Source organism: Mastigoproctus giganteus, chromosome 10, assembly GCF_048544385.1.
Source record: "Mastigoproctus giganteus isolate SK-2022 chromosome 10, ASM4854438v1, whole genome shotgun sequence".
NCBI classification, from domain to species: domain Eukaryota; kingdom Metazoa; phylum Arthropoda; class Arachnida; order Uropygi; family Thelyphonidae; genus Mastigoproctus; species Mastigoproctus giganteus.
In genome coordinates, this window is record NC_143584.1 from 77647375 (window position 1) to 77673384 (window position 26010).

The 26010-nt window shown below is 37.0% G+C and overlaps 1 protein-coding gene across 1 annotated transcript in view; it reads left to right on the forward strand.

The window, feature by feature from the left end:
• LOC150079103 (AP-1 complex subunit gamma-1-like) overlaps positions 1–26010 on the forward strand; it is a 650293-nt gene that overhangs the window by 12161 nt on the left and 612122 nt on the right. Inside the window, 2 exon segments of the mRNA XM_090383609.1 lie at positions 7795–7919; positions 12931–13072. Coding sequence (XP_090239735.1) covers positions 7795–7919; positions 12931–13072 — 267 coding nt within the window.

Consider the following 26010-nt stretch of genomic DNA (forward strand, 5'->3'; position numbering starts at 1 on the left):
ACCTGCAAGATTTCTTTTCTTCTTTTCCTTGATCAGATTACTGTTTCAAAACATCTGATGTCAATGTTTGCTCAGATCGTGTCAGTTGAATTATTCTTGTAGGAATGGAATCCTTTATTGCACACTCGACTTTAAAATCTCGTCCTTTATCTAAACCTTGGTTTTCCAATAAATGTGCTAAGGCTCTTCAAGAGGAGAATGTTACATATCGTAATTGGCTTGTTTCCAATTCTTCAGTTTCATTTTCTGCCTACTCCAAAGCTCGTAATAATTGTAAAGCAGTAATTAACCAGTCCAAATTAGTTTTTAACAGGCTAAGAGTAGAAAACTTGCTTCTTGCTCTAATGGTAGCCGAGCATTCTGGTCTCTTGCCAGAGGTATTAGCTGCAACTTTTGCCAATCTCTGCTCCCACCTCTGTCAAACCAGATGGTTGTACCGTCACTTCAGCCAAGGATAAAGCTTACATGCTAGCATCCCCTTTTTCTTCCAACCCATGTATTAATGATCTTGGTAAAACACCTCCCACCATTCCCAACACGTTCAGTTCAATACTTAATGTGGTCTTCTGTCAAAAGGATGTCAGAAGGATTTTGATGAAACTTGATGCTAAGAAAGCTCCAGGTCCTGATTGTATTAGTAATAGTAGTGGCATGTGATGCAAGAAAGCAAGTGTAAAACTTCATATCTGACTGCACAATTACTCCCAGGTCTTTTTCATTTTCTGCCACCTTAAGTGTAGTACCACACAGTTGGTACATTTCTCTGGGGTTACTTCTATCCATATGCAGTACTTTGCATTTGTCAAGGTTAAACTTCAGTTGCCACGTCTTAGCCCATCTGCTAAAATTATCTAGATCCTGTTGCAGTAGCACACTGCCATTACTGTCATTAACAACCCTGCCTACCTTTGTATCATCTGCAAACTTCGACATTATGCCTGATATACCTTCATCAATATCATTGATAAATATACAAAACAACAGTGGACCCAAAACCGAACCATGTGGGACTCCACTAATAACATTATTCCACGAAGACCAGCACCCATTGATTACCACCCTCTGTCTTCTCCCACTTAACCATCCTTTTATCCATTGCAGCAACTTACTCTTAATACCATTCTGCTCCAATTTGTACAATAGTCTTCCATGCGCAACAGTGTCAAAAGCTTTCCTGAAATCCAAATATATGATATCAAAATTATTTTTTGCATCCAGTTCCTTTGTAACCACATCATAATATCCTATCACATTTGTCAGACAAGACTTTCCCTTAACAAACCCATGCTGTGTCTGAATTATTGCTGCAGTCTTGTCTAGATGATCCTGCAATTTAACCAGTGACTCCATTATTTTACCCGGAACAGAAGTTAAAATAACTAGTCTGTAATTACTCGTGTCACCCTTTGATTCCCCTTTGTGAATTGGGGATACATTTGCACATCTCCAGTCCGTGGGAACCTCCACTGAGTCCAAGGATATTCTCATAATTATGTCTAAGGGTTTGCTTAGTTGCTTTGCCGCCTCCTTTAATATAACTGGATAGATCCCATCCACCCAGGTGTTTTCTTATGTTTAACATCAACAATTTCTCCTCCATTTTGCTCTCGGTTATTACAAAATCATTAAGTATCCTGCTACAATTTGATAACCTTCTGCCATTTTCAAACCTTAATAATTCCTAATGTGTGAATGTAGATGCAAAATACTCATTCAGTTTCTTTGCTATCTGAGCAGGATCATCAACAGTCGAACCATCGATGTCAAGTGGACCAATCAGATTCATACCCTTCCTTTTAGAATTTATATAAGTAAAGAAATCCTTGCTGTTTTTCTTAGCATCTTTTGCCGAGGATTTCTCGTAATCTGCCTTCGCCTGCCTAACCTCTTTTGTGACCTGATTACAGACTAGCTTATATCTGCCATAGGCTTCTGAGTCGCTTGATAATTTATATGCATCCCATGCATTTTTGTTCTTTGTGACGAGTCTCATTAGTTCATTAGATAACCATTTAGGCCTAAACCTTGAACAATATTTCTTAATAGGTATGAAACTTTTAGTAGCATCCACAATTAATTCCTTGAATGCTTCCCACTTAGAATTTACTGTTGGTAACATCGTCAGTTGATCCAACTGTACAGAATTTAAAAACTGTCGGAGACCACTGTACTCACCTTTACGAAAGCAAAAACTCTTTCCTTTACCCCTGATGGTAATTAAATCTTTAAGTAAATCCCACATCAATACACTGTGATCACTGCCACCTAGTGGTTCCTTTATCTGCAAATTCTTAATACACGAATGATCACTGCTGATAACCAGATCAAGTGTATTACTTTCTCTGGTTGCCTCTCGAACATGCGAGATTTTAATTTCCCAGATATTGAACATGGGAGATTTTAATTTCCCAGATATTGACTGGAATTTGGGGGCTGGTCACTCACACACTAGCAGGGCTTTTGTGGATTTATTGGATGATTGTTTTCTACATCAGCTTGTTTGGGAGGCAACTAGAGGGAGTAATACTCTTGATTTGATTATCAGCAGTGATTCTTCATGCATTAAGAATCTGCAGATAAATGAACCACTAGGTGGCAGTGATCACAGTGTGCTGAAGTGGGATTTACTCAAAGAGGTAACTACCATTAGGGATAAAGGGAAGGGTTATTGCTTCCGTAAAGGCGACTACGATGGACTGAGACAGTATTTAAATTCTATACAGTGGGACCAACTGATGATGTTACCAACAGCAAATTCAAAATGGGAAGCATCCAAAGAACTTATCTTGGAAGCTACTAGGCTTTACATACCAACTAAGAAATATCGTTCAAGGTTTAGGCCAAAATGGATGTCAGATGAACTAATGAGGCATATGGCAGAGAAGAAAAATGCATGGGATACTTACAAATTAACACGACACAGAAGCCTATGATAGATACAAGTTGATATGCAACCAAGTTACAAAGGAGGTTAGGCAGGCGAAGGCAGATTACGAGAAATCCTTGGCAAGGGATGCAAAGAAAAACAGCAAAGAGTTCTTTACTTATGTAAACTCTAGAAGGAAGGCGATGAATCAGATTGGTCCACTTGATATTGATGGGTCAGCTGTTGATGATCCTGCTCAGGTGGCTAACAAACTAAATGAATATTTTGCATCGACATTCACACATGAGAAGTTATTCAGCGAGGGGAATGCCAGAGGTGGATTCAACTCTAGCAGTAAGCTACAGAATCTTGAAATAACTGGGAGTAAAGTGGAGGAGAAATTGTTGAAGATAAACACAAGAAAGGCACCTGGGGTGGATGGGATCTATCCAGTTATATTAAAGGAGGCAGCAAAGGAAGTAAGCAAACCCTTAGCCATAATTATGAGATCTTCCTTGGACTCAGGGGAGGTACCCATAGACTGGAAATGTGCAAATGTGACCCCAATTCACAGAGGAGGATCAAAGGCTACACAAGTAATTATAGACCTGTGAGCTTAACTTCTGTTCTAGGAAAATTAATGGAGGCACTGGTTAAAGAAGCACTGCAGGATCATTTAGACAAGACTTCAGTTATAGCTCGGACACAGCATGGTTTTGTTAAGGGGAAGTCTTGCCTGACCAATACTTGGATCTTAGAAAGGCTTTTGATACTGTTGCACATGGAAGACTGCTGCACAAATTGGAGCAGTGTGACATTGGAGGTAAATTGCTGCTATGGATAAAGGGGTGGTTGAGGGGGAGAAGACAGAGAGTGGTAATCAATGGACACTGCTCATCGTGGACTAATGTTATTAGTGGAGTCCCTCAGGGCTCAGTGTTGGGTCCATTATTGTTTTCTGTATTTATAAATGATATTGATGATGGTATATCAAGCTTAATGTCCAAGTTTGCAGACGATACAAAGGTTGGCAGGGTTGTCAAGGACACTACTGACACAATGCTGCTGCAACAGGATCTGGAAAGGTTGAGCAGATGGGCTGAGAGGTGGCAAATGAAGTTTAACATTGACAAATGTAAAGTACTACACATGGGAAACAGCAACCCCAGAGCAATGTATCAACTCTGTGGTACTACACTGACAGTGGTAGAGAATGAAAGGGACTTGGGGGTGGTTGTGCAGGCGGATATGAAGTTCTCTGAGCAGTGCAGACGGGCTGCAAGAGTAGCTCATGGAGTATTGTCAATTATATACAGAAATTTTTCCAGCAGGGATAAGGAGGTGATTATTCCCTTGTATAAGGCAATGGTCAGGCCACACCTAGAGTACTGTATACAGGCCTGGAGGCCTCATTTCAAGAAGGATTTAGAGCTGCTGGAACGAGTACAGAGAAGGGCAACAAGATTAGTGAATGGAACAAAGGGGTGCTCTTACGCAGAAAGCCTAAGTTTTGCAAATTACAGTGTCTGGAGACTAGGCACCAGCGAGGTGATCTGATAGAGGTGTATAAAGCCTTGAAAGGTTTGAGCATGCTCAATGCTGATGGGATTCTTCCTCTAGCTCAGAATAATCACCTGAGAGGGCATAAATTCAAATTGAGGAAAGACAGATGTAGGATAGACGTACGGAAATTTGCCTTTAGCCAGCGGGTGGTTGGTTGGTGGAACAGACTTCCATCCCTTGTCGTGGAGGTTGATAGCCTAAATAAGTTTAAGGCTCAGCTGGACAGGTATATTGAACAAACAGAGGGGTGAAGTGGAAGTGGTTTTTTTTTTTTTTTTTTTTCTTGGCTGATGCTGCATAAGCTCGCTTTCTTGCATCAAATGCCTGTGCTAATGCTAATGCTGCTGCAGAAAACAATTATCCAGTAAATCCACAAAAGTCTGACTAGTGTGTGAGTGACCAACCCACAAGTTCCAGTCATTATCTGGGAAGTTAAAATCCCCCATTTTAAGACAATCCGATTTACTAGCCCACTCTATTTCTCTGTACAATTGTTCGTTGTACTCATTCGAGTCATTAGGCCTATAACACACTCCTACTCTTATTTTTGCTTTCGCAGTGCTTATGTCTCACCAAACTGACTCAGCAATGCACTGTTCATCTATATCAACTGGATGCACTTCTTTTGATATTATGTTTTTCTTAATTAACAGCATAACACCTCCTCCCTTTCTATCCTGTATCCTTTCTGTACACATTGTACTCCCCAAATTCCAGTTCGGCATTCCTTATATCTGTGTGACACCACGTCTCTGCTATCCCAACAATATCCGCCTTTGATGTCTTGACCAACACTTCAAATTCATCAAATTTATTTACTATATTTCTAGCATTGGTATACATGCAAGCATACATACTCCTGTTCCCAGTTACCCTAACACATTCCATATACCCACCTATTTCTGGATGACTGCCATCCGTCCCTGAAACCCCTAACACCCCCACGCTCCAGTTCGCTACTTATTCTAATAGAAGTTGTGCAAGAATCATCTTCACCTCTGCCTACGGCTACTGTTAAACTATTAGTCCTTGTACTTTCCCCCCACCCTTTTCCTCTTGTATATTAATGACCTTCTTCCATTGACTGGAAATCCCATCCATAGTTTTGCCAATGACAGCACATTGTATTCCACTTTCCAATTTGAGAAACCTTGTCCTGCTCAATCAGCTTCAACTTCTCGAATATCCGCTGCGAATTCCTTAAATGCTGATCTCCAGGTAATCCTCCGGTGGGGCAAAGACAACTTAGTTGATTTCAATCCTTCTAAAACTCAGTCTTGTCTTACATCGTGCAAAAAGGATTCTTCTGCTCCTATGCTTATATTTGGTGACACTCCGATTTCTAGGCAAAATGATATTTCTCTTTTGGAAATTACCCTGACTTCTAATCTCTCTTGGCACAGGCACATTACAAATATTGCTTCATATGCTATATTTGTAATGTGCTACCCATATGCAATAATTTACATTTGTCAATGTTAAATTTCAGTTGCCACTTCTCAGCCCATTTGCCCAACTTTTCTAGATTCTGTTGCCATAGCTTACTGTCATTAACAACCCTGCAACTATTGCATCATCTGCAAACTTGGACATAAGCTTCATATACCTTCATCAATATCATTGATAAATATTCCAAACAAAGGGACCAACACCGAACCCAGGGGAACTTCACTAATAACATTAGTCCTCGAAGAGCAGTGTCCATTGATTACCACTCTCTGTTTTCTCCAACAGAGAGTGGTAATCAATGCATTAAGAATTTCTCCTAATTCCTAATGCATGAATAATCATTGCTGATAATGAAATCGAGTATTATTCCCTGTGGTTGCTGCTCAAACATGTTGCTGCAGAAAACAGTTATCCAGTAAATCCACAGAAGTCTTGCTAGTATGCAAATGACCAACCCACAAGTTCCAGTCAATATCTGAAAGTTAAAATATCTTATTATAAGTCATTCTGATGTACTGGTGCACTATATTTCTCTGTACAATTGTTCATTGTACTCATCAGAGTCATTAGGCCTGTAACACACTCCTACTCTCAATTTTGCTTTTCCGGTGCTTATGTTACACCAAACTGACTCAATATTGCACTGACTACTTATGTCAACTGCATGCACTTCCTTAGAACAGCCTAACCTCCTCCCTTCCTATTCTGTCTATCCTTTCTGTACATGATAATATAATATGATCTGTCTTTTTTCAGATGTTGAGAAAAAGGAAGTGATTATTAGTTTTGTTTATTTTTATTTTATAAACAGTAAATACCACAACTAATAATCTTTAAAATTTTTACAAAAAGTAATTTAATAATCCCACAAAGCTAATTTCTGTGATAATGAGATTTTTTTCCCTTGTTTTTGTGAAGCTAGGTTTCTATAATGTATAATTTGGAACATTTAACGTTTAACTTTGTACAGAGGAGTGGACATATATTATTCACTGCATCAAAAATCCTCTGAATTGAAGAGTATACTACATGGGAAAAATCATTCACTCTATATGAAAGAACGGTTCAAAAAATTTCATGGATCTTAAACAAGTAATTTCGAGATAGTGTAGCCGAAAAAAATTTGGTCTCAAAATTTCTCAGCTGAATGCAATGTTTGTGTGTATACACATGTGTGCGTGCTCATTGGTATTGGTTCGTTCTGCACAATAACTTGACAACAGTTGTGTGAAAATTATCTTTCTCTTTATCTGGTGTACTTTTAATTTTAAGGTGATTTATATTGTGAATAATGTATGCTGCCCTGTGTATACCAGTTTTATCTATCCTTCTTATGAATTGGATGTTAAATATCTTCAATTTGCATTCTTATATCCTTATTACCTTTAAATTATCTAAATCAGTTTGGTTCAACCATTTTATTGTGGTTGAACAATATATTCTGAATACTATGTGCACATTTGTAGTTGTGCAGCCAGAAGATTTTGTGGCAAAATTTCATTGAAATTTTGTGGCAAAGAATTAAAATGAATTTTTATGTTCTACTGGGGTGGTTTATCTGAATTAATTCATTTTAATGTTTTTGTTGTGTTAGTGATTTTACATTGTATTAGCTGGTTGAAAATTTTGTTCTTTTGGCCATGCAGCTTGTATTGGACTACAATGCTGTAAAATTGCTAATTAAACTTGTTGTTATGGTGGAGTACAGTAAGTTATTAATTTTCACATGTTTATTTTTGGTGATGGTTGTCCATTAGTATTGGCTGTTTCTTATGATTTATATAATTTTTTTCCATCAGTCTTATCAGATTATACCAGAGCATTTGATTTTGAGAGATTAGTTGTTCATAATAAAAATTATTCAATATTTTGTTTTTTTGATATCTCTTTATTAATGTTTTTATTATGTATTTTAGTTGGAGTGCCTGAAACTTATAGCATCTCAGCGTTTTACAGATAAAAGGATAGGATACTTGGGAGCCATGTTGTTGTTGGATGAACGACAAGATGTACACCTTTTAATAACTAATTGTCTAAAAAAGTAAGCTATTTTTCAGTAATTGTTTTGACAAATAGGTATGGGAAGGGAATATAATTTTGATATGAATTCGGTTAAGTCACCTGATACTTCTTCATTCCTTGTTCAGATTCTGGAATGAAGGGCAGATTAACAGCTTGATGTTAATATGTGCACATGTGAATGGACTTGTAATGCTTAAGTTTTAACACTGGCCAGAATTGGTAACATCCAGCCACTATCAGTATGCTGTATAGTATAATAGCCATTTGTTATTGCATTATGCACAATAATAGAAATATATACTAGCAGGTTACTGAAATACTTTGTGTGGAAAAACACCTGTCTGTGTTTTAAATTTTTTATTGGAAATCAACTGCAGAGAAGTGTTTTTCTTCATGAGATTGTTGCTGTGTGAAGTTAGGCACAATGATTTTACCATTCATTCTCTAGGCTGTTGTTTAACTAGCTAAGATCAGAACCAAGGTAGGAAGGAGAATTTCACAGTTCTTCCTTATTTGATGCTGTTTACAATCAGTTTGAGCCAAACTCTGATTTTACACATTAGCTGACTTGTAAAAGTCAACTAATGTGTAAAAACATAATTGAGACCTATGTTCTTTACTAATTTTACATAACTAATTTATAATTGAGACCTATGTTTCTTTACTAATTTTGGCTGTGTGCTGTCTGAAAAATAATTTTTATTTATTTCAGTTTAAACTGGCTCATTTTGACTTTTTTTCATATTGTTTGCTATATCTGATAATGACTTAAATTCTGTTTTTATTTTAACATGTCTAAAACAAGACTATGCCACCTGCTCATTTTTTCACAAGTAGGAAAACTTTAAAAAAAAATAAACTAATATTTAATTAGTAGGTTCCCCGTAAAAATACTGTATGATATATAAACTTGAAAAAACCCTTTCAAGTTTATATGACATACAATTTGAATGATAGTAGTTGCTATTTTTCAGTAGGAGAAACGTTAAGAAGCATGCATCATGAAATTTTCATTTTCAGCTCATCATCCTATATCACAGCCATGAATTTGACTGGTTGACAACATGCTGCAGAAATGTTTTCTGTAGCATTAATATATTTCCTTAGTCGAGTCTTGCTGAAATTATTTTGCATGGATATTAAAAAGGTTTTAGGGATGAAAGCCTCAGACTATGGAATTTTCACTAATCAAACAAGTTAGTACATAGAATCATTTAATTCATAATAAAGCACCAAAGTAGGCAAAATGGCTTGTTATATCTCATATTGTGAATGCCATCACAACGAGTTGCCCTGATATTGCAATACCTTGAATAAGTAACACTTCTTAGAAGAAAAACATTAGTAACATTAGTCTTCTTAGAAGACTAATGTTATTTATTCTTAGTGGTTACCACCACCCAGACGGCACTGCTTCAAGGTGTTTTGGCCTCACATCGGTGGGCGGGCAGTAAATAAGTGACAACCCAGTTATGAAGTATAATTCCACAATATGAGAGATGTCAGATGGTGTGTGACAGTAAAGATTAAAAAAGTTTTTGGGGTGAAAGCCTCAGACTACGGAAAATTCACTAATTGAACAAGTTAGTGCATAGCATCATTTTAGGTTTTCCATAGTCTGAGGCTTTCAGCCCTAAAATCTTTTTAGTCTTTGTCACATCTGGCATCTCTCTCTCTTTTTTCTTTTTTTTTTTTTCTTTTGTTAGTTGTTGGCGAATCGGCTTCTGTGGCCATAATGCACCTCCCAAAGGTTTTTGCATTTACTCTGATCCAAGCCCGAGGCAGGATTCGAACCTGCGACCTTTGGGTTGCTAGGCAGGTACTTTACCCACCCGGCTAGCCTGGTTGGCTGGCATCTCTCATATTGTGGAGTTATACTTCATAACTGGGTTTTCGCTTATTGTAATACCAGGGTACCTACCCGCCCACCGATGAGAGGCAAAAAGTCTTGAAATGTGCCTTCTAGGTGGTGGTATCTGTTGAGAATAAGTAGCATTAGTCTTCTCCACTGGCTAAATGTTACTTATTTGAGATAGTGCAATATCAGGACAACTCATGAAAGCATTCACAATATGAGATATAACAAAAATGATGCCATTTCACTTACTTTGGTGATTAATTAACTATGAACTAAAATGATGCTATGAACTAACTTGTTCGATTGCATGGATATTTAACATTTTGCCAGTATAGAAATAGAAAAAAGATAATGATAATTTAAGCCAAAGGTGTGTGATTTTTTTTATGTAGAGATATTTGCTAATACAAATACTGGGTACAGTTTGGAAATTTTAACATTTAACTTTATTAAACTGGATGCAAAAAATAATTTTGATATCATATACTTGGATTTCAGGAAAGCTTTTGATACTGTTTCACATAATAGACTGCTATACAGATTGGTGCAGTGTGGCATTAAGGGAAAGTTATGGCTGAAATGTGTTAAGAGCTTTAACCTCAGGCTGCAAAAGATTTAGACAATGTACAAGTTAGTGCAAACGCATCACTAATATGATGGGAAAGTTATGGAAAAAAGGGATAATTGAGTGGGAGAAGACAGTTATTATCAATAGATACTGTGCTTCATGGACTAATGTTATCAGTGCAGTCTCCCGGGGTTCAGTGCAGGGCCCATTGTTGTTTTCTGTATTTATTAATGATTTTGAGGAAGGTATATCAGGCTTAATGTCTAAGTTTATAGATGATATGAAAATTGGCAGGGTGGTTGATGACAATAATTACGTTATGCTACTTCAATAAGGTATAGAAAAATTAGGCAGATCGGCTGAGAAATGGCAGTTGAGGTTTAACATTGACATACTACTGCTACCCATATGCAAAGTACTGCATATGGGTAGCAGTAATTCCAGATTAATGTACCAACTGTATGGTACTACACTCAGGTTAGTGGAAACTACCCTTAGTGTAGGAAGCACTTGGAAGTTACTTTCATGTTCAGCAAACGACCCTTAAACAATATTGGCAATGTATCAGGAAACACACCTCTGCCACTCAGGGTAGTGGAAACTACCTGAGTGTAGGATAGCAGATGGGATTTTATCAATGGTATACAGGAATTTTGCTAGCAGGGATAAGGAGGTGACTATTCTATTGTAATAGGAGTGGTTAGGCCACATCTTGAATACTGCATACAGATTTGGAGGCCTCATTTTAGGAAGGATGTAGAGCTACTGGAACGAGTACAGAGAAGGGCAATGAGATTGGTGAAGGGAACAAAGGGGATGCTCTTGCCAAGAAAGGCTTCAGTTCTGCAAATTGCACCATCTGGAGACTAGACACCTGCGAGTGATCTGATTTAGGTATTTAAGGCTTTGAATGGATTGCGCAAGCTCAATGCTGATGGGATTCATCATCTTGCTGAGAATACACACATGTAGGGACATAAATTTGAGGAAGTGCGGTTGCAAAGTAGATGTGCAGAAGTTGCCTTTAGCCAGTGGGTGGTTGATTGCTGGAACGAACTTCTGTCTGATGTTGTGGAAGTGGATAGATTGAATAAATTCAAGGAGGAACTAGAAAAACTGTTGGAGAGGATGGATAGGTGAAATGGGATTTTTTTTTTGGCTGATTCTGTATAAGTTTGCTTTCTTATGTAATTTGCCACTACTGATATTAAGTTGTAAGAAATTAGCACAAAACTGGCATTTGAGAAATAAGTATGAAAATTATACTAGTTGGAAGTTGGCCGTAAGTACTAGAGTTGTCATGTATCAGGTAGTTATGTACTCTACAAAACTGGTATAGTACTTAAGAGTACTGGTAGAGTACCTGAGTTATTGAGAAACCATGTGGGAAGGCATGGAAGAGAGTTCTGTGGCCGAGGTGTGTTTCCTGATACATTGCCAGTATTGTTTAAGAGTCGTTTGCTGAACATGAAAGTAACTTCCAAGTGCTTCCTTGGATGTTGAAATATGAATCCCTTAAAACATCTGGAATTCCGTGGATCAACAGATTTGGTATTTGCATTCTCCACCATATACTATTGCATATGTGTGGGATGCAATCCAGATAACATAATACAACGTACCTCCTGCACTATTCAGAGTTCTTATAGAATCCATGCATCACCTTGTGGTGGCAAGAGGGTAGGACTGTTAGGTAGGTGGCTGTAATGTTTTGAGTGGACAGTATACATCATGTAAGAAATTCTATACAAAGAAATAATATCATTTAGAAACACTATAAATATTTATATTCATATTTAAATTTATATTCTATAAAATATCATTAATAGGATATATTTTATAAAATTATATTATTTGTATCCTTTTTCTAAATCTTGATAAATATTGTGTCTACGAAACATTGCATGTAACTTATTATGAGATGGAAAAATAACATGGGTATAGTTTTTTGAACATTTGCTTGATTTTATATTTCAATTGGATCTGGTATGGAATAAAAACTGTATTTTGAGATTGGGATTCTTGGACTTAATAAATCACTCAGGATTTTGTAAGTTGAGTTATTAGTTGTGTTGTATATTCAGAAGTTTAAAATGTTTAGATAAATATTGAAATCTATTTTGTGAATTGCTGTCATAAGAATCACATTTTTTTTTTCTTTTTTTGCACTTAAAAGGGTGGATAAACTTCCATTTCTATTTACACCACCCTTTAATTGTGTGTATTATGAAAATAGATGAAATATATTTCATATAGTTTTATTATATATTATATAATAAAAATTATATAATTATATATAATCATATATAATCATATATAATTATATTATATATGAATATATTATATAATAAAATTATATATAATCATATATAATATAATTATATATAATTCATATATAATTATATTATATACGAATATATTATATAATAAAAAAATATATAAAGAAATTATATATGAAAATGTAATGCAAGTTGGTTATATATATTATACACAATCATTTCATTAAACAAGTTGTTATATAAAGCTTCATTACATACTTCATTCATTTGTGTTAATTTTCATATTCTGTATTATATTATGTAAAGAAGGCTTTCTTTTGAACAGTGACTTGAATAGCCAAACACAGTTTGTGGTCGGCCTCTCTCTTTGTACCTTAGGAGCCATATGTTCACCAGAAATGAGTAGAGATCTGGCAGGAGAAATTGAAAGGCTTTTAAAATCTTCAAATGCTTATGTACGCAAAAAGGTTAGTTTTTAGGCGTATTAATTATTTTTTTATCCTCAGATTATCTTGTTTGTGTCTGGGTGTACAGAAGCACATAATATTTATTTTTGTGAATAGCTTTAGTATAATTTTCATTAATATGAATTTTGTTAAATACTCTTTCCATTTTTTTATGAATAATAATTTGTCACACTGACCTCATTTGATATAAAATGTAATGCTACATGATGGTGTATTAATGGATCATATACTTTCACTTTCATAAACTTAACTCCTGATATCAGGATATCAAAAGTTACTTCAAGTATACAAATTTAACTTAGAAAAGTTAAACTAACAACAAAACTATTAGTTTTCATAGACTAATGGTTTTCTTCTTCTTACCACCTTAGCCAAGTACTGTTGACTATAACTGCATACATTCATAGCATTTACTATTAGTAAAGATAACGGCATATTGTCTATCAAACTCTCTGACTGCTCCTCATTTCTAAACAGCTAATTTTATTTCTTCTGAAAGATGAAATTGTGGAAAAATTAAACTATACTAGCAGTGATGTGTTTTGCATAACTTGTTAATTCTTTGTATTTTGCATTACATAACATGACATTTTAAGTGTTGAAACCTGAATCTTCACAAATGCATGTGTAGCAACCAGATAAAAACTATATTCGATGACTACTTTCAGCATGGAAAGCATATACAGAACACAGGTAGATATATTTATTAGAGTGAGTAAAAAAAAAAATTAATAAAAGATTAATAAAATTAAATAATAATGTTTTTTTTATTATTAATAAAAATTAATAAGAAAAAATTGAGTTTTCTTATTACTCTGATAGTTCTCTTTTGCAGGATTTCTCATTACATTATTTTCTTTTTTCTCCCATTGCTGTACCAATTGCGCATGTAGGCACTGAAATTTCATTGGCACGATCCATATATTACGTAGTACATGGTAGGAAAAATATTTCCAATCATGTGGAATGTATGAAGCAAGTTTATAAAACCCCTGGTAACCTTGCATAGGTAGTAAGTTTATCTAAATTTAGAGGAATTGGACAAGCATTTTAAAGAAATAGGTATATAAAGTGAAGGTGATGGGTTACATTTATGATCTTTTTTTAGTTGGTGCTTATATAGCACCAACTAAAAAAAGCACCTAAAAATAAAGCACCATTTTGTAATTTCTATTAATAATAAATCTATTTTGACATATGTCATTAGCATTATTATAAAACATATTTTAAATTAGAATATAATTTGAAATATGTTTGTATTTCAAATTACATTCTGTATTGTAATTTGCATTCTGTTGTAATTCAAAAGTACAAAAGCAGTAATTTTGGAACATATAAACAAAGCAAAAAAATTAAAAATAGTTTACTGCATTTCATAATGAAATGCATAATTTGCCTGTCACTGCATTCTACAGAGTGGTTGACAACATGGTGACACATTTAACTGTTTCCTAAGAAACTCATTTATTCATTTAGTGTTACAAATACACTAGAGCTTCAAAAATCTGAACTATTTGGAACCGGGGGGGGGGGGGGGTTGGACTTCCGATTTGTTCAGATTTTCAAACTTATCAAAGATACTGTTCTGTGGAGACTTGAAAAAAAAAAAAAGGTTTAGTAAGTTTAGAAATAAAAACACTAAGTTTTACGTATGAATTTTTATTCATATTCATTGGTAACAAAACAAATGGAACTTTCAACCACAATACCACATATGTATAGGCCTTTAACGAAAATAATTACTTATTTTTTGCTGCACCATTTTGGAACTTAATTTCTTTATTACTAGATCTCTCACTCTTAGTATTAGCATTAGTTAAGGCATATTATGCAAGAAAAGCAAGCTTATACAGCATCAGCCAAAAAAAAAAAAAAAAAACCCTTTCCATTTCACCCATCCGGTCATTCCAAATGTTTTTATGTTCGGCAATCAGCTATCTGCTGGCTAAAGACAAACTTCTGCATATCTATTCTACAACTATCTTTATCTTTCCTCAATTTGAAACTTAAGCCTCTCTTGGTGAGAGGTGCCTCCGTAGCCAGGTGGGAAGGAGCAGCAGTGCGTATCACACGCTTCTTGATTAGACCGGAGTTCGAGCCCGTCACCGCCAAATACGGAGGATGAGGAAAGGTCAGGGACCACCGCATTTCCCGGAGCAATATGGCCTTAGTTGCTAATGCTCCTAAAAAACCAAATAACAAACAAACTTGGTGAGAGCACCCCTTTGTTCCTCTCACCAATCTTGTTGCCCTTCTCTACATCCTTCCTAAAAGGAGGCCTCCAGACCTGTACACAGTACTCAATGTGTGATCTGACCATTACCTTATACAAAGGGGTAACCACCTCCTTCTCTCTGCTAGCAAAATTCCTATATATCATTGACAAAACTCCCTGACCTGCTCTGGCAGCCCATTTGCATTGCTCAGAGAACTTCATATCTGACTGCATAATTCTCCTCCTACAGGTCATTTTCATTCTCCACCTCCCTGAGTGTAGTACCACACAGTTGGTACATTTTTATTGGGTTACTGCTACCTATATGCAGTATTTTGCATTTGTCAATGTTAAAAGTTCAGTTGCCACTTCTCAGCCCATCTACCAAGCTATAGTATGGGCAAATTTGTTTTATGAACAGTTTTAAAATCTTCTGCTTCCATTTTGGAAATTGATTACCACAGTAGACTAAACCAAAAGGATGATTTTGACTTTTGCAAACCCATCCTTACCCTCCAAGAATCTATCTAGTTCTTTCTTGAATTTATTCAAACCTTCCACTTCCACAACAACAGGTGGAAGGCTGTTGTTCCAACGATCAGCCACTTGCTAGCTGAAGGCAACTTCTGCACTATCTTGCAACCATCAATTTATGCCCCCTGGTGTGTGTAGTCTCAGCAAGAAGGAGAATGCCATTCACATTCAGCTTATATTCAAGGCCTTAAACACCTGTCAGACCACCTCACAGATGCCTCATCTTCAGATGCTGCAATTTGCAGAACTGAAGCCTTTCTAGGTAAGAGCACTCTTTTGTTCTCTTCACCAATCTGGTTGCTCTTCTCTGCACCCATTCCAGCAGATAAAGTGATGTGATGCATAGAAAGAAATGCAAAAATAGATGTGTTTCGTAGTGATATCACATGCTGAATGTTTATTTATATCTTTTGTCGTAGAACATAATCTTGCTCTGAGATGTGCTGGTCATGCCAGCTTTCAGAAATGTGTCCCAAAAGCAAGGCATATTTCAGAACAATCACTAACTCTTTGCAAAATGGTCCATTTTCGATCGTTACTGATGTTACAGTAATCAAAGTGATTTCTGCCATCTGTAACATGAATGAATGTTACAAGGGTGGTTGGTGCCTCCGTAGCCAGGTGGGAAGGAGCTGCAGTGCGTAGTACACGCTTCTTGATTAGACCAGGGGTTTGAGCCCATGACCACCAAATACAGAGGATGCAGAAAGGTCAGGGAATGACCACCGCATATCCTCGGAGCAATGTGGCCTTAGTTGCTAATGCTCCTAAAAACCAAATAACAACAAGAAGGGTGGTTCTGACTTAGTCATAGGCATCTCTACTGCCAAGGTTGTACAGTGATCCTTGATTGGGGAACTGACAAGTTGCACAAGGAAGCCTGAAATATAATAAATTATCTCATGTCATGCTTTGCATTTTAACAATTCCTCATAGCAGTGCTGAGTGTGAGAGAATATTCACTCAGGTTAGAAAAACAAAATCTGAGTTCCGGTCTTCTCTTTCTGTTGAAACTTTAGTAATGCTCCTGACAGCCAAGTTTAGGCAGCAGTGCCATTGCCATGAACAAAACTTTGACTCAAATTTTGAAAAAGGGAAAAGTCTCTTTAACAGTATCTTCTTGAAGCAATCAAAAAAGTTGATTTGTAATAATATATACAAAGAGAAATCCACAGATGGAAAAATGTTAGACAGGCTAAGTTTAAAAGCATACTGTGCAATCCTGTGGTTATATTTTAATATAAGATGTATATATAGCCAGTAAAATTTAATTTCTAGTTCATTGTGGACTTTAAAAACCGCTTACTCTTTTCCAGAAAATTTCTTTTTTACCTCCTGTTTATTGCTTTTTTGTTGGTTTTTGCCCTTAACCATCATGTTTTCTTCCTGCTTATAAATGACTGAAATCTAGCTGCGTGTCTTGTATTTTGACAAACAAGTTCCTGAGGGCATATACCAATGTTTGTAATGATGTAACAGTATGTCTTTATCAGTTTCACAGTGTAGCTGAACAATCATAGATCTTAAGTTCACAGGCATGGCACAGATTTTCTGAAAAACTGCTTTTCTTTTGGTTTGGACTTAGATGATGAAAACTGCCCCCAGTTGTGATTATCCGAATTATGGTATGACAGTATGTGAGGTCACAATATGCAAAGAAGCCAGCATGTTGTTAGGTGTATGTAGCATGGTGCTGTCTTGCATAAAGCACTCAGTGTGCTTGGGCTGACTGAGTTGCCATGAGCTACAATAGAAAGTTATTTTGAAACATATGTAGATACCATTGTGAGTTAATGGTTTCATTGAAGAAGGGTCTAGTAAAATCATGACTTGACACAACTACCGAAGCTGTCACATTCCCTCTGTGACCACCTATAAAATGTATAAACAATTAAGACTTAGTGTTCTCTTATAGTTAACTACCCCGACACAATCCTTAAAGTTATTTAAGCTCGCTTCCCTGGCATTAGCTTGCCCACTCATTTGAAATGTTTCTGCCCTCAGAACACCTTGCTAATATGTTCTGTTGCTATAAGTAACAAGAACTGTTGAGGTATTGTGCAAGCAGCGTTACTTTTACCAATATTATTAGATAAATGCGTATCTATATTATCCTGGCCCCCCAAACTAGCCATTTCCCTGAACCATTAAGGTATCCTCAATAATACTGGCAAAAACTCTTGCACCACCTTTGTTTAAATGTATCCCATCTCTACAGAACAGATTCCTTCTACCTACAAGTGTGGGCCAAGCTGATAGAAATTTCTCCTCAAAAGCCTTGCAGAGTCCTTCAGGTCTTGAGTTAATCCACAAGGCTTTCAGCATATAATCCCTTTTATCATCCCTGGTCAGAATTGCAGACACATAGACATCGTGACCTAACTCACAGCATTTCTTCAGCATGTTCCTATATTTGTCTAACAAATCATCAGATCGTGTATGCTTAATGTCTTTAGTCCCCCACATGAATAATAATACAGGAATACCTCGCATAGTGCGGTTTCGAACAGTGCGGGTTTCTCTATAGTGTGGTTTATGAATTGAAAAAAATTAACTGTGTTACACACCAATACCTTTGATATGTATGTATTATAATGCCAGCACGTAGGCCAATGCGTTATGGATTCAAGGGCATTCTGACTGTTGTTGAAACTCACATTATATACGGACTCTGCTAGCATTCATACATTAGTAAACGCTCTAGATTCCGAGAGGTGAGGTTGTTGATTGTGCGTAAGCTGTACAAATATTTTTCACCGTGTATTTTTATTAAAGATTATTTTTGAAAAACGTTACACCTTTATACGCAAATATGAGTGGAAAGAAGAAATGTAATGTCGCTGAGTGTTCTTCTAGATCCAAATCGAATGAGGTATGAAAGTAAGGCAGGTGTTGCAAAATGACATTCGATGTTATAAAGAGATGTATGCAGATAAAATGAAGAAAAAACTGTGCAAACTAAGCTGATCAGTTATTTTTCAAAATAAAAATACAGTACATACTTCACTTATATTCTTTGGTATGTACATACTGCAATAAAAATCATTTCTACTGTACTTACTAGTATTTTTCATTTTTATCATTTTAGTTTCTTTTTTTGCAAGAACTTCATGTGCATAAATTTATAGTAAACAAACACCTCTATGTTTTTGCAACTTGACCCATATAATCAAATTGTCGGAATGCATTACATTAAAATACATACTAATAATACCTCGATCAGTGCAGTTTTGCATAGAGTGGTATTTTTTTTGGCACGAATTAACCGCGCTATGCGAGGTATTCCTGTATTCTCTTTATTCCCTTAAAATCTGAGTCTGTTGGTGACATCATTAGTAGTTGCTCTGGCAGACATACCCTGGTTCTGTTCTTGTTACAAAAAATATTTCCTGTTTCTTTGACAGTGGCAGCTCCTAATAAAACTAAGTCTTTTTAGCACTAGCCTTAGCATTAACATTAATAGAGGCATATGATGCAAAAAAACAAGCTTATGCAGCATCAGCCAAAAAAAAAAAAAAAAAAACCCTCCCATTTCACCCCTCCATTCATTCCAAATGCCTGTCCAGCCCAGCCTTAAATTTGCTAAATCAACTTCCACAACAAAAGATGGAAGTCTTTTCCACCAATCAACTACCCGCTGGCTAAAGGCAAATTTCCGCACGTCTTTCCTCAATTTGAATCTATACCCCCTCAAGTTCTTAACCTGAACAAGAGGAATAATCCCATCTGAATTTAGCTTGCTCATCCCTTTCAAGGCCTTATACACCTCAGTCAGATCACCTCACAGTTGCCTACTTTCCAGGTGTTACAATTTGCAGAACTTAAGCCTTTCTTGGTAAGGGCACCCCTTTGTTCCCCTCAGCAATCTTGTTGCCCTTCTTTATACTTGTTCAAGCAACTCTACATCCTTCCTAAAATGAGGCCTCCAGACCTGTACACAGTACTCTAGGTGTGGCCTGACCATTGCCTTGTATAACAGATAATCACCTCCCTGTTCCTGCTAGCAAAATTCCTATATATCATTGACAAGACTCCATGACCTGCACTGGTAGCCTCTCTGCACTGCTCAGCAAACTTCATATTTGACTGCACAGGTCTTTTTCACTTTCCACTTCCCTGAGTGTAGTACCACACAGTTAGAACATTTCTCTTGGATTATTGCTACCCATATGCAGTACTTTGCATTTGTGAATGTTAAACTTCAGTTGCCACTTCTCAGCCCATTTGCCCAACTTTTCTAGATCCAGTCGGAGTAGCATACTATCTTTACTGTCATTAACAACCCTGCCAATCTTTGTATCATCTGCAAACTTGGACATTAAACCTGATATGCCTTCATCAATATCATTGATAAATATACAAAACAACAATGGGTCCAATACCGAACCCTGGGTGAACTTCACTAATAACATTTGACCAAAAAGAGCAATGTCCATTGATTACCACTCTCTGTTGTTTCCCACTCAACCATCCGTTTATCCATTGTAGCAACTTATCCTTAATGCCTTACCTCTCCAATTTGTACAACAGTCTTCCATGTTTAACAGTATTCAAAAGATTTCCTGAAATCCAAGTATATGATATCAAAATTATTTTTGACATTCAGTTCCTTTGTAACCACATCATAGTATCCAATCAAATTGGGAAGACAAGATATCCCTTTAACAAACCCATGCTGTATCTTAACTATTACTGCAGTCTTGTCCAGATGATCCTTCCATGCTTCTTTAACCAGTGATTACATTTTTTTCCCCAGAACACAAATTAAACTAACAGGGTCTATAGTTACTGTTACTTTGATAACTGAGACCAAAGTAGAGGAGAAATTGTTGAAGTTAAACATACAATATGCACCTGGGTGGACGGGAGCTATCCTAGTTATGATAAAGGTAGGCAGCAATTACTTCCTTTGCTGCCTCCTTTAATATAACTGGATAGATCCCGTCCACCCCAGGTGCATTTTTTATGTTTAACTTCAACAATTTCTCCTCTACTTTGGTCTCAGTTATCATAAAATCACTTAGCTCCCTGTTAGAGTTTATCAAACTCTAACAGGGAGCTAAGTGATTTTACTTCTAGTACTCTCCTCATTGAATAACTCCTCATGTGTGAATGTAGATGCAAAATACTCATTCAATTTAACAGCTGCCTGAGCATGATCATCAATAGTGAACCCATCTATGTTAAGTGGTCCATATCTGATTCATCCCTTTCCTTCTAGTATTTACATAAGTAAAGAACTCTTTGCTGTTTTATTTTGCATCCTTTGCCAAAGATTTATTGTCATCTGACTTCGCGTGCCTAACCTCCTTTGTGACTTGATTACAGACTAGCTTATATCTGACATTGTGTCACCTGCTACTTTAAATGCATCCCATACATTTTTCTTCTTTGCCACAAGCCTCATTAATTCATCTGACATCCTTTTAGGCCTAAATCTTGAACAGTATTTCTTAGTTGGAATGAAAAGCCTAGTAGTCTCCAAAATTAAGTCCTTGAGGGCTTCAATGTTGGTAACATCATCGATTGATCCCACTGTACAGAATTTAAAAAGCTGTCTGAGACCCCTGTAGTCACCTTTACAAAAGCAAAAGTCCTTCCCTTTACCCTTGATGGTAGTTACATCTTTAAGTAATTCTCACTACATTGTGATCACTGTCACCCAGTGGTTCCTTTATCTACAAATTCTTAATGCATTAATAATCATATCAAGAGTACTACTCCCTCTGGTTGCCTCTCGAATATGTTGCTGTAGAAAACAATCATCCAATAAATCCACAAAAGTCCCACTAGTATGTGAGTGACCAACCCACAAGTTCCAGTCAGTATCCAGTCAAGTTCCAGTCAGTGGAAAGTTAAAATCCTCCATTATAAGACATTCTGATTTGCTGGTCCGCTCTATTTCTCTGCACAATTGCTCATTATACTCATCAGATTCATTAGGCCTATAACACACACCTACTCTCATTTTTCTTTTCCAGTGCTTATGTCCCATCACAAAGCCTCAACATTGCATTGCCACTAACATCAGTTGGATGCACTGCCTTAGATTTTGAGTTTCTTAACTAACAGCATAACCCCTCCTCCCTTCCTGTCCTGTCTATCCTGTCTGTACACATTGTACTCCCCAAATTCCAATTCTGCACTGCTTATGTCTGTCTGACACCATGTCTCTGATATCCCAATACTATCTGCCTTTAATGTCTTGACTAGCACTTCAAGCTCATGAAATTTATTAACTATACTCCTAGCATTGGTGTATATGCAAGTATACATACACCTGTTTCTACTCTTAGTCACCTCAACACAGTTGATGTATTTACTTGTTCCACTATGACTCCTACCCCTCCTGGAAATCTCCATTGCCTTGCTTTCCAGGCTGCTTCTCATTCTAATAGAAGCAGTGGAAGAATCACTTTTGCCTCTGCCTGCGGCCACTGTAAACCTTTTAGTCTGTGTATATCTCCCCCCCCCCCAAGCTACTCTGCTACCTTTGGGGGAGTAGTTTTTTTTTTTTTTTTTTTTTTTTAATGAAAACCCCAAACACGAGAGGTATTAGAACCTATAGTACTTAGTACCGTGCACGGGTTGGAGGTTGAGAAGATGAAAAAAGATATTTGTTGACTTTGACTTGAACTTCTGTAGACTGTAACTTTTAAGGAAATGCATATGAAGGAAGGTTATTCCAGAAATGGCAGTTGAATGAATAAATGAGGAAGATGAAAAGTTAGTTCTGTGAGTTTGAAGTTGGACAGAAGTTGAAGTTTGAAGTTGGCATCGATGTTGGCTGGTGGCTGCATGTGTTCGGACTTTTTTAAAAAAGAGAGAGCGGAAATTATAGAAGCCAATTCAGAAGAACAGTGCCAATGAAATTATCTGTAGAAATGGCATGCTGCAGAAACAGAACATCCACGAGACAGAGAGTGGAGAGACTCTGTTAGAGATGAGTCATTAATTAACGTAATTGCCCTCTTCTGAATGGAATCTAGAATCCTGAGAGTGGTTTTGAGGGCACTGCCCCAGATGTGGGAACAATATTCCATGGTAGGGCAGATTTGCGATTTGTACAGAGTGAACAGCTGTTCGGAAGAAAAGTAATGCCGAGAGTGAAAGAGAAAACCAAGTTTTTTAGATGCAGAGGAAGCAATATTTGTAATGTGCTTGTGCCAAGAGAGATTAGAAATCAGGGTAATCCCCAAAAGAGATATATCATCTTGTCTAGAAATCGGAGTGCCACCGGAGATAAGCATAGCGGCAGAAGAATCCTTTTTGCATAATATAAGACTGGACTGAGTTTTAGAAGGATTTAAATTAACTAAGTTGTCTTTGCCCCACTGGAGAATTACCTGGAGATCCGCATTTAAGGAATTGGTAGCAGATATTCTAGAAGTTGAAGCTGATTGAGCAAGGCGAGGTTTTTCAAACTGGAAAGTGCAATGCAATGTGCTATCATCAGCAAACCTATGGATAGGATTTCTAGTCAATTGAAGAAGGTCAAGAGGAAAAGAGTGGGGGAAAGAACTGAATCTTGAGGATCACCAGCATTAGTGGAGACGTTAGAAGACAGAGAGCCATCTACCATCACCCTCAGTGAGCAGTCAGAGAGAAAACTGGATAACCAATTACAAAAAACAGTTGCCAAACCATAAAATGTAAGCTTGTTTAGAAGGCGTTTATGCCAAACATGATCAAAAGCCTTTGAGATGTCAAGAGCAACTACTTATGTTTCACCAAACCTTTCCATTGATTTTGTCCATAAATGGGTAACATAGCCAGAATATCACCAGTGGATCGACACTGACGGAATCCATACTTGTGATCGTTGATCAGACGGAAGGTTTTCTAGGTAGTATAAAATTTGGCGGTTGATTGATTTCTCCATTACTTTAGAAAGAGTAGAAGTAATTGCAATGGGACGATAATTGGATGGGAGGGATTTGTCACCCTTTTTAGGAACTGGTTGGATATGAGCAAATTTCCAAGCAGAAGGAAAAACACCTTTGGAGTAAGAAAGTGAAAAATCAATGCTGGTGGTATTCTTCGTCTTGCTTAGAATAATTGCTGAGAGGGCATAAATTCAAATTAAGGAAAGACAGTTGTAGACTAGATCTGTGGAAGTTTGCCTTTAGCCAGTGGGTGGTTGATTGCTGGAACAAACTTCCATCTGTCATTGTAGAGGTTGATAGCTTAAATAGATTCATGGCAGAACTAAACAAATATTTGGAGTGAGTGGATGGGTGAAATGAGAAGGTTTTTTTTTTTTTTTTTTCCTTGTAAGTAAATGAACAAACTGTGTAATGTCATAAAAGCCTCAGTATCTTGACCAGCTGGGGCAGTGTGACTAGAAAATGAAGCCAGCTGGAGTTCTTAACATTAAAATCACTAAGGAAAATTACCTCACTATTAGGAAATTTGGACTGGAGAAAGTCAAGTTTACAAATAGAGGAAGTCAAAGTGTTCCAAGTGATTAGTGGAGTTGGGAGAACGGTAGAGACAACAGATGAATTCTACAGAATGAGGTCGAGAGATTTTAATCCAGAGAAGATCGAAAAGAGGAGATTCCAAATTACCAAGTCTCTGACAGGGAATATCAGAATGGACATATGCACAAGTACCACCTTGAAGGTGAAAGGAATCATACAGAGAATAATTTAGGGAACTGAGATGAGCAGTATTTGAATCAACCAATAACTGAGATTCTGACAGGAAAAGTACATGAGGTTTCGTACAATGCAAGTGGAAATGGACATTGTTGAGATTAGAATTGAGACCATTTTTTTTTTTTTTTTTTTTTTTGCGTTGTTTATTTGGTTTTTTAGGAGCATTAGCAACTAAGGCCATATTGCTCCGGGCGTATGCGGTGGTCATTCCCTGACCTTTCCGCATCCTCCGTATTCAGTGGTCACGGGCTTAACCCCAGTCTAATCAAGAAGCGTGTGCTACACACTGCTGCTCCTGCCCACCTGGCTACGGAGGCACCCTGTATATTTGTGAAATGAACTCAGAAGTGTTTGGGAGGTTTAGATCTTTTCGCAGATAAGCTTACTCTATTAGTTTAACAATTCATGGTGTATTCAATAGTAAGAAAAAGTGGGGGGGGGGACATGCTGTATGAAGTAATAAAATTTTTGGATATGGCATACACATGGTAAGAATATACCCAGATCCTTAATATAACATGGCCTCGATAATGCCCCCACATACACACTACTCAGACTCCCTCCAGTCACTATCTGGCAGAGTAGAGGTAGCAAGATTATACACTTGCTGATCCGGAAGCCTCCTAAAGAGTCACCAATAGGTTCAGTCCGGTGTACTAACTAGCTGCTGGTCTGCGAACACTGTTTTAGAGCTGTACTCTTGAAATGTAAGAATTGGATCTCGCCATGATGTCCATCATAACCTTAAAAGTCATCAGTCGTAGTGAATGGTTGAAGAGATGGGGGAAGGGTTAACCAGAACTTAGCTCTAGAGACTAAACATCTGTTCCACCACTTCAAGTCTCCAATAAGCAAAGTGGTGGTATTGCACCAGTTGATGAGAGTCATCTACCACCTAGAATGGATGCTAGCAGGTCTGCTTTATCCTTGGCTGAAGTGACAATAGAAACATCTGGTTTTGACAGAGGTGGGAGCAGAGATGGGCACCAATAGCTTTGGTGAGAGATCAGCATGTTCGGCTACCATTAGGGCAAGAAGCAAGGTTTCTTGCTCTTAGACTGTTCAAAATATAGTTTGGACTGATTAATAACTGCTTTAAAATTGTTGCAAACTTTGGTGTAGGCAGAAAATGAAACTGAAAAATTGGAAGTAAGCCAATTAGGATATGCAACATTCTTCTCTTGAACAGCCTTAGCACATTTATTGGAAAACCAAGATTTAGATAAAGGAAGAGATTTTAAAGTGGAGTATGGAATAAAGATTCCATTCCTACAAGAATAGTTTCACTGACGTGATCTCAGCAAAAGTTGACATCAGAAGTTTTGAAACAGTAATCCGACCAAGGAAAAGAAGAAAAGAAATCTTGCAGGTCATCCCATTTTGCATTCTTGTAATGCCAAACAACACTAGATGGGAATAGTCATGAGATAAAGACTCCATTGGAGAAGAGAGAATTACCAAGTTGTGATCTGAGGTGCCTAAAGGACCACTCACTTCGATCGTGTATTTAGAAGGATTGTTTGTGAGAA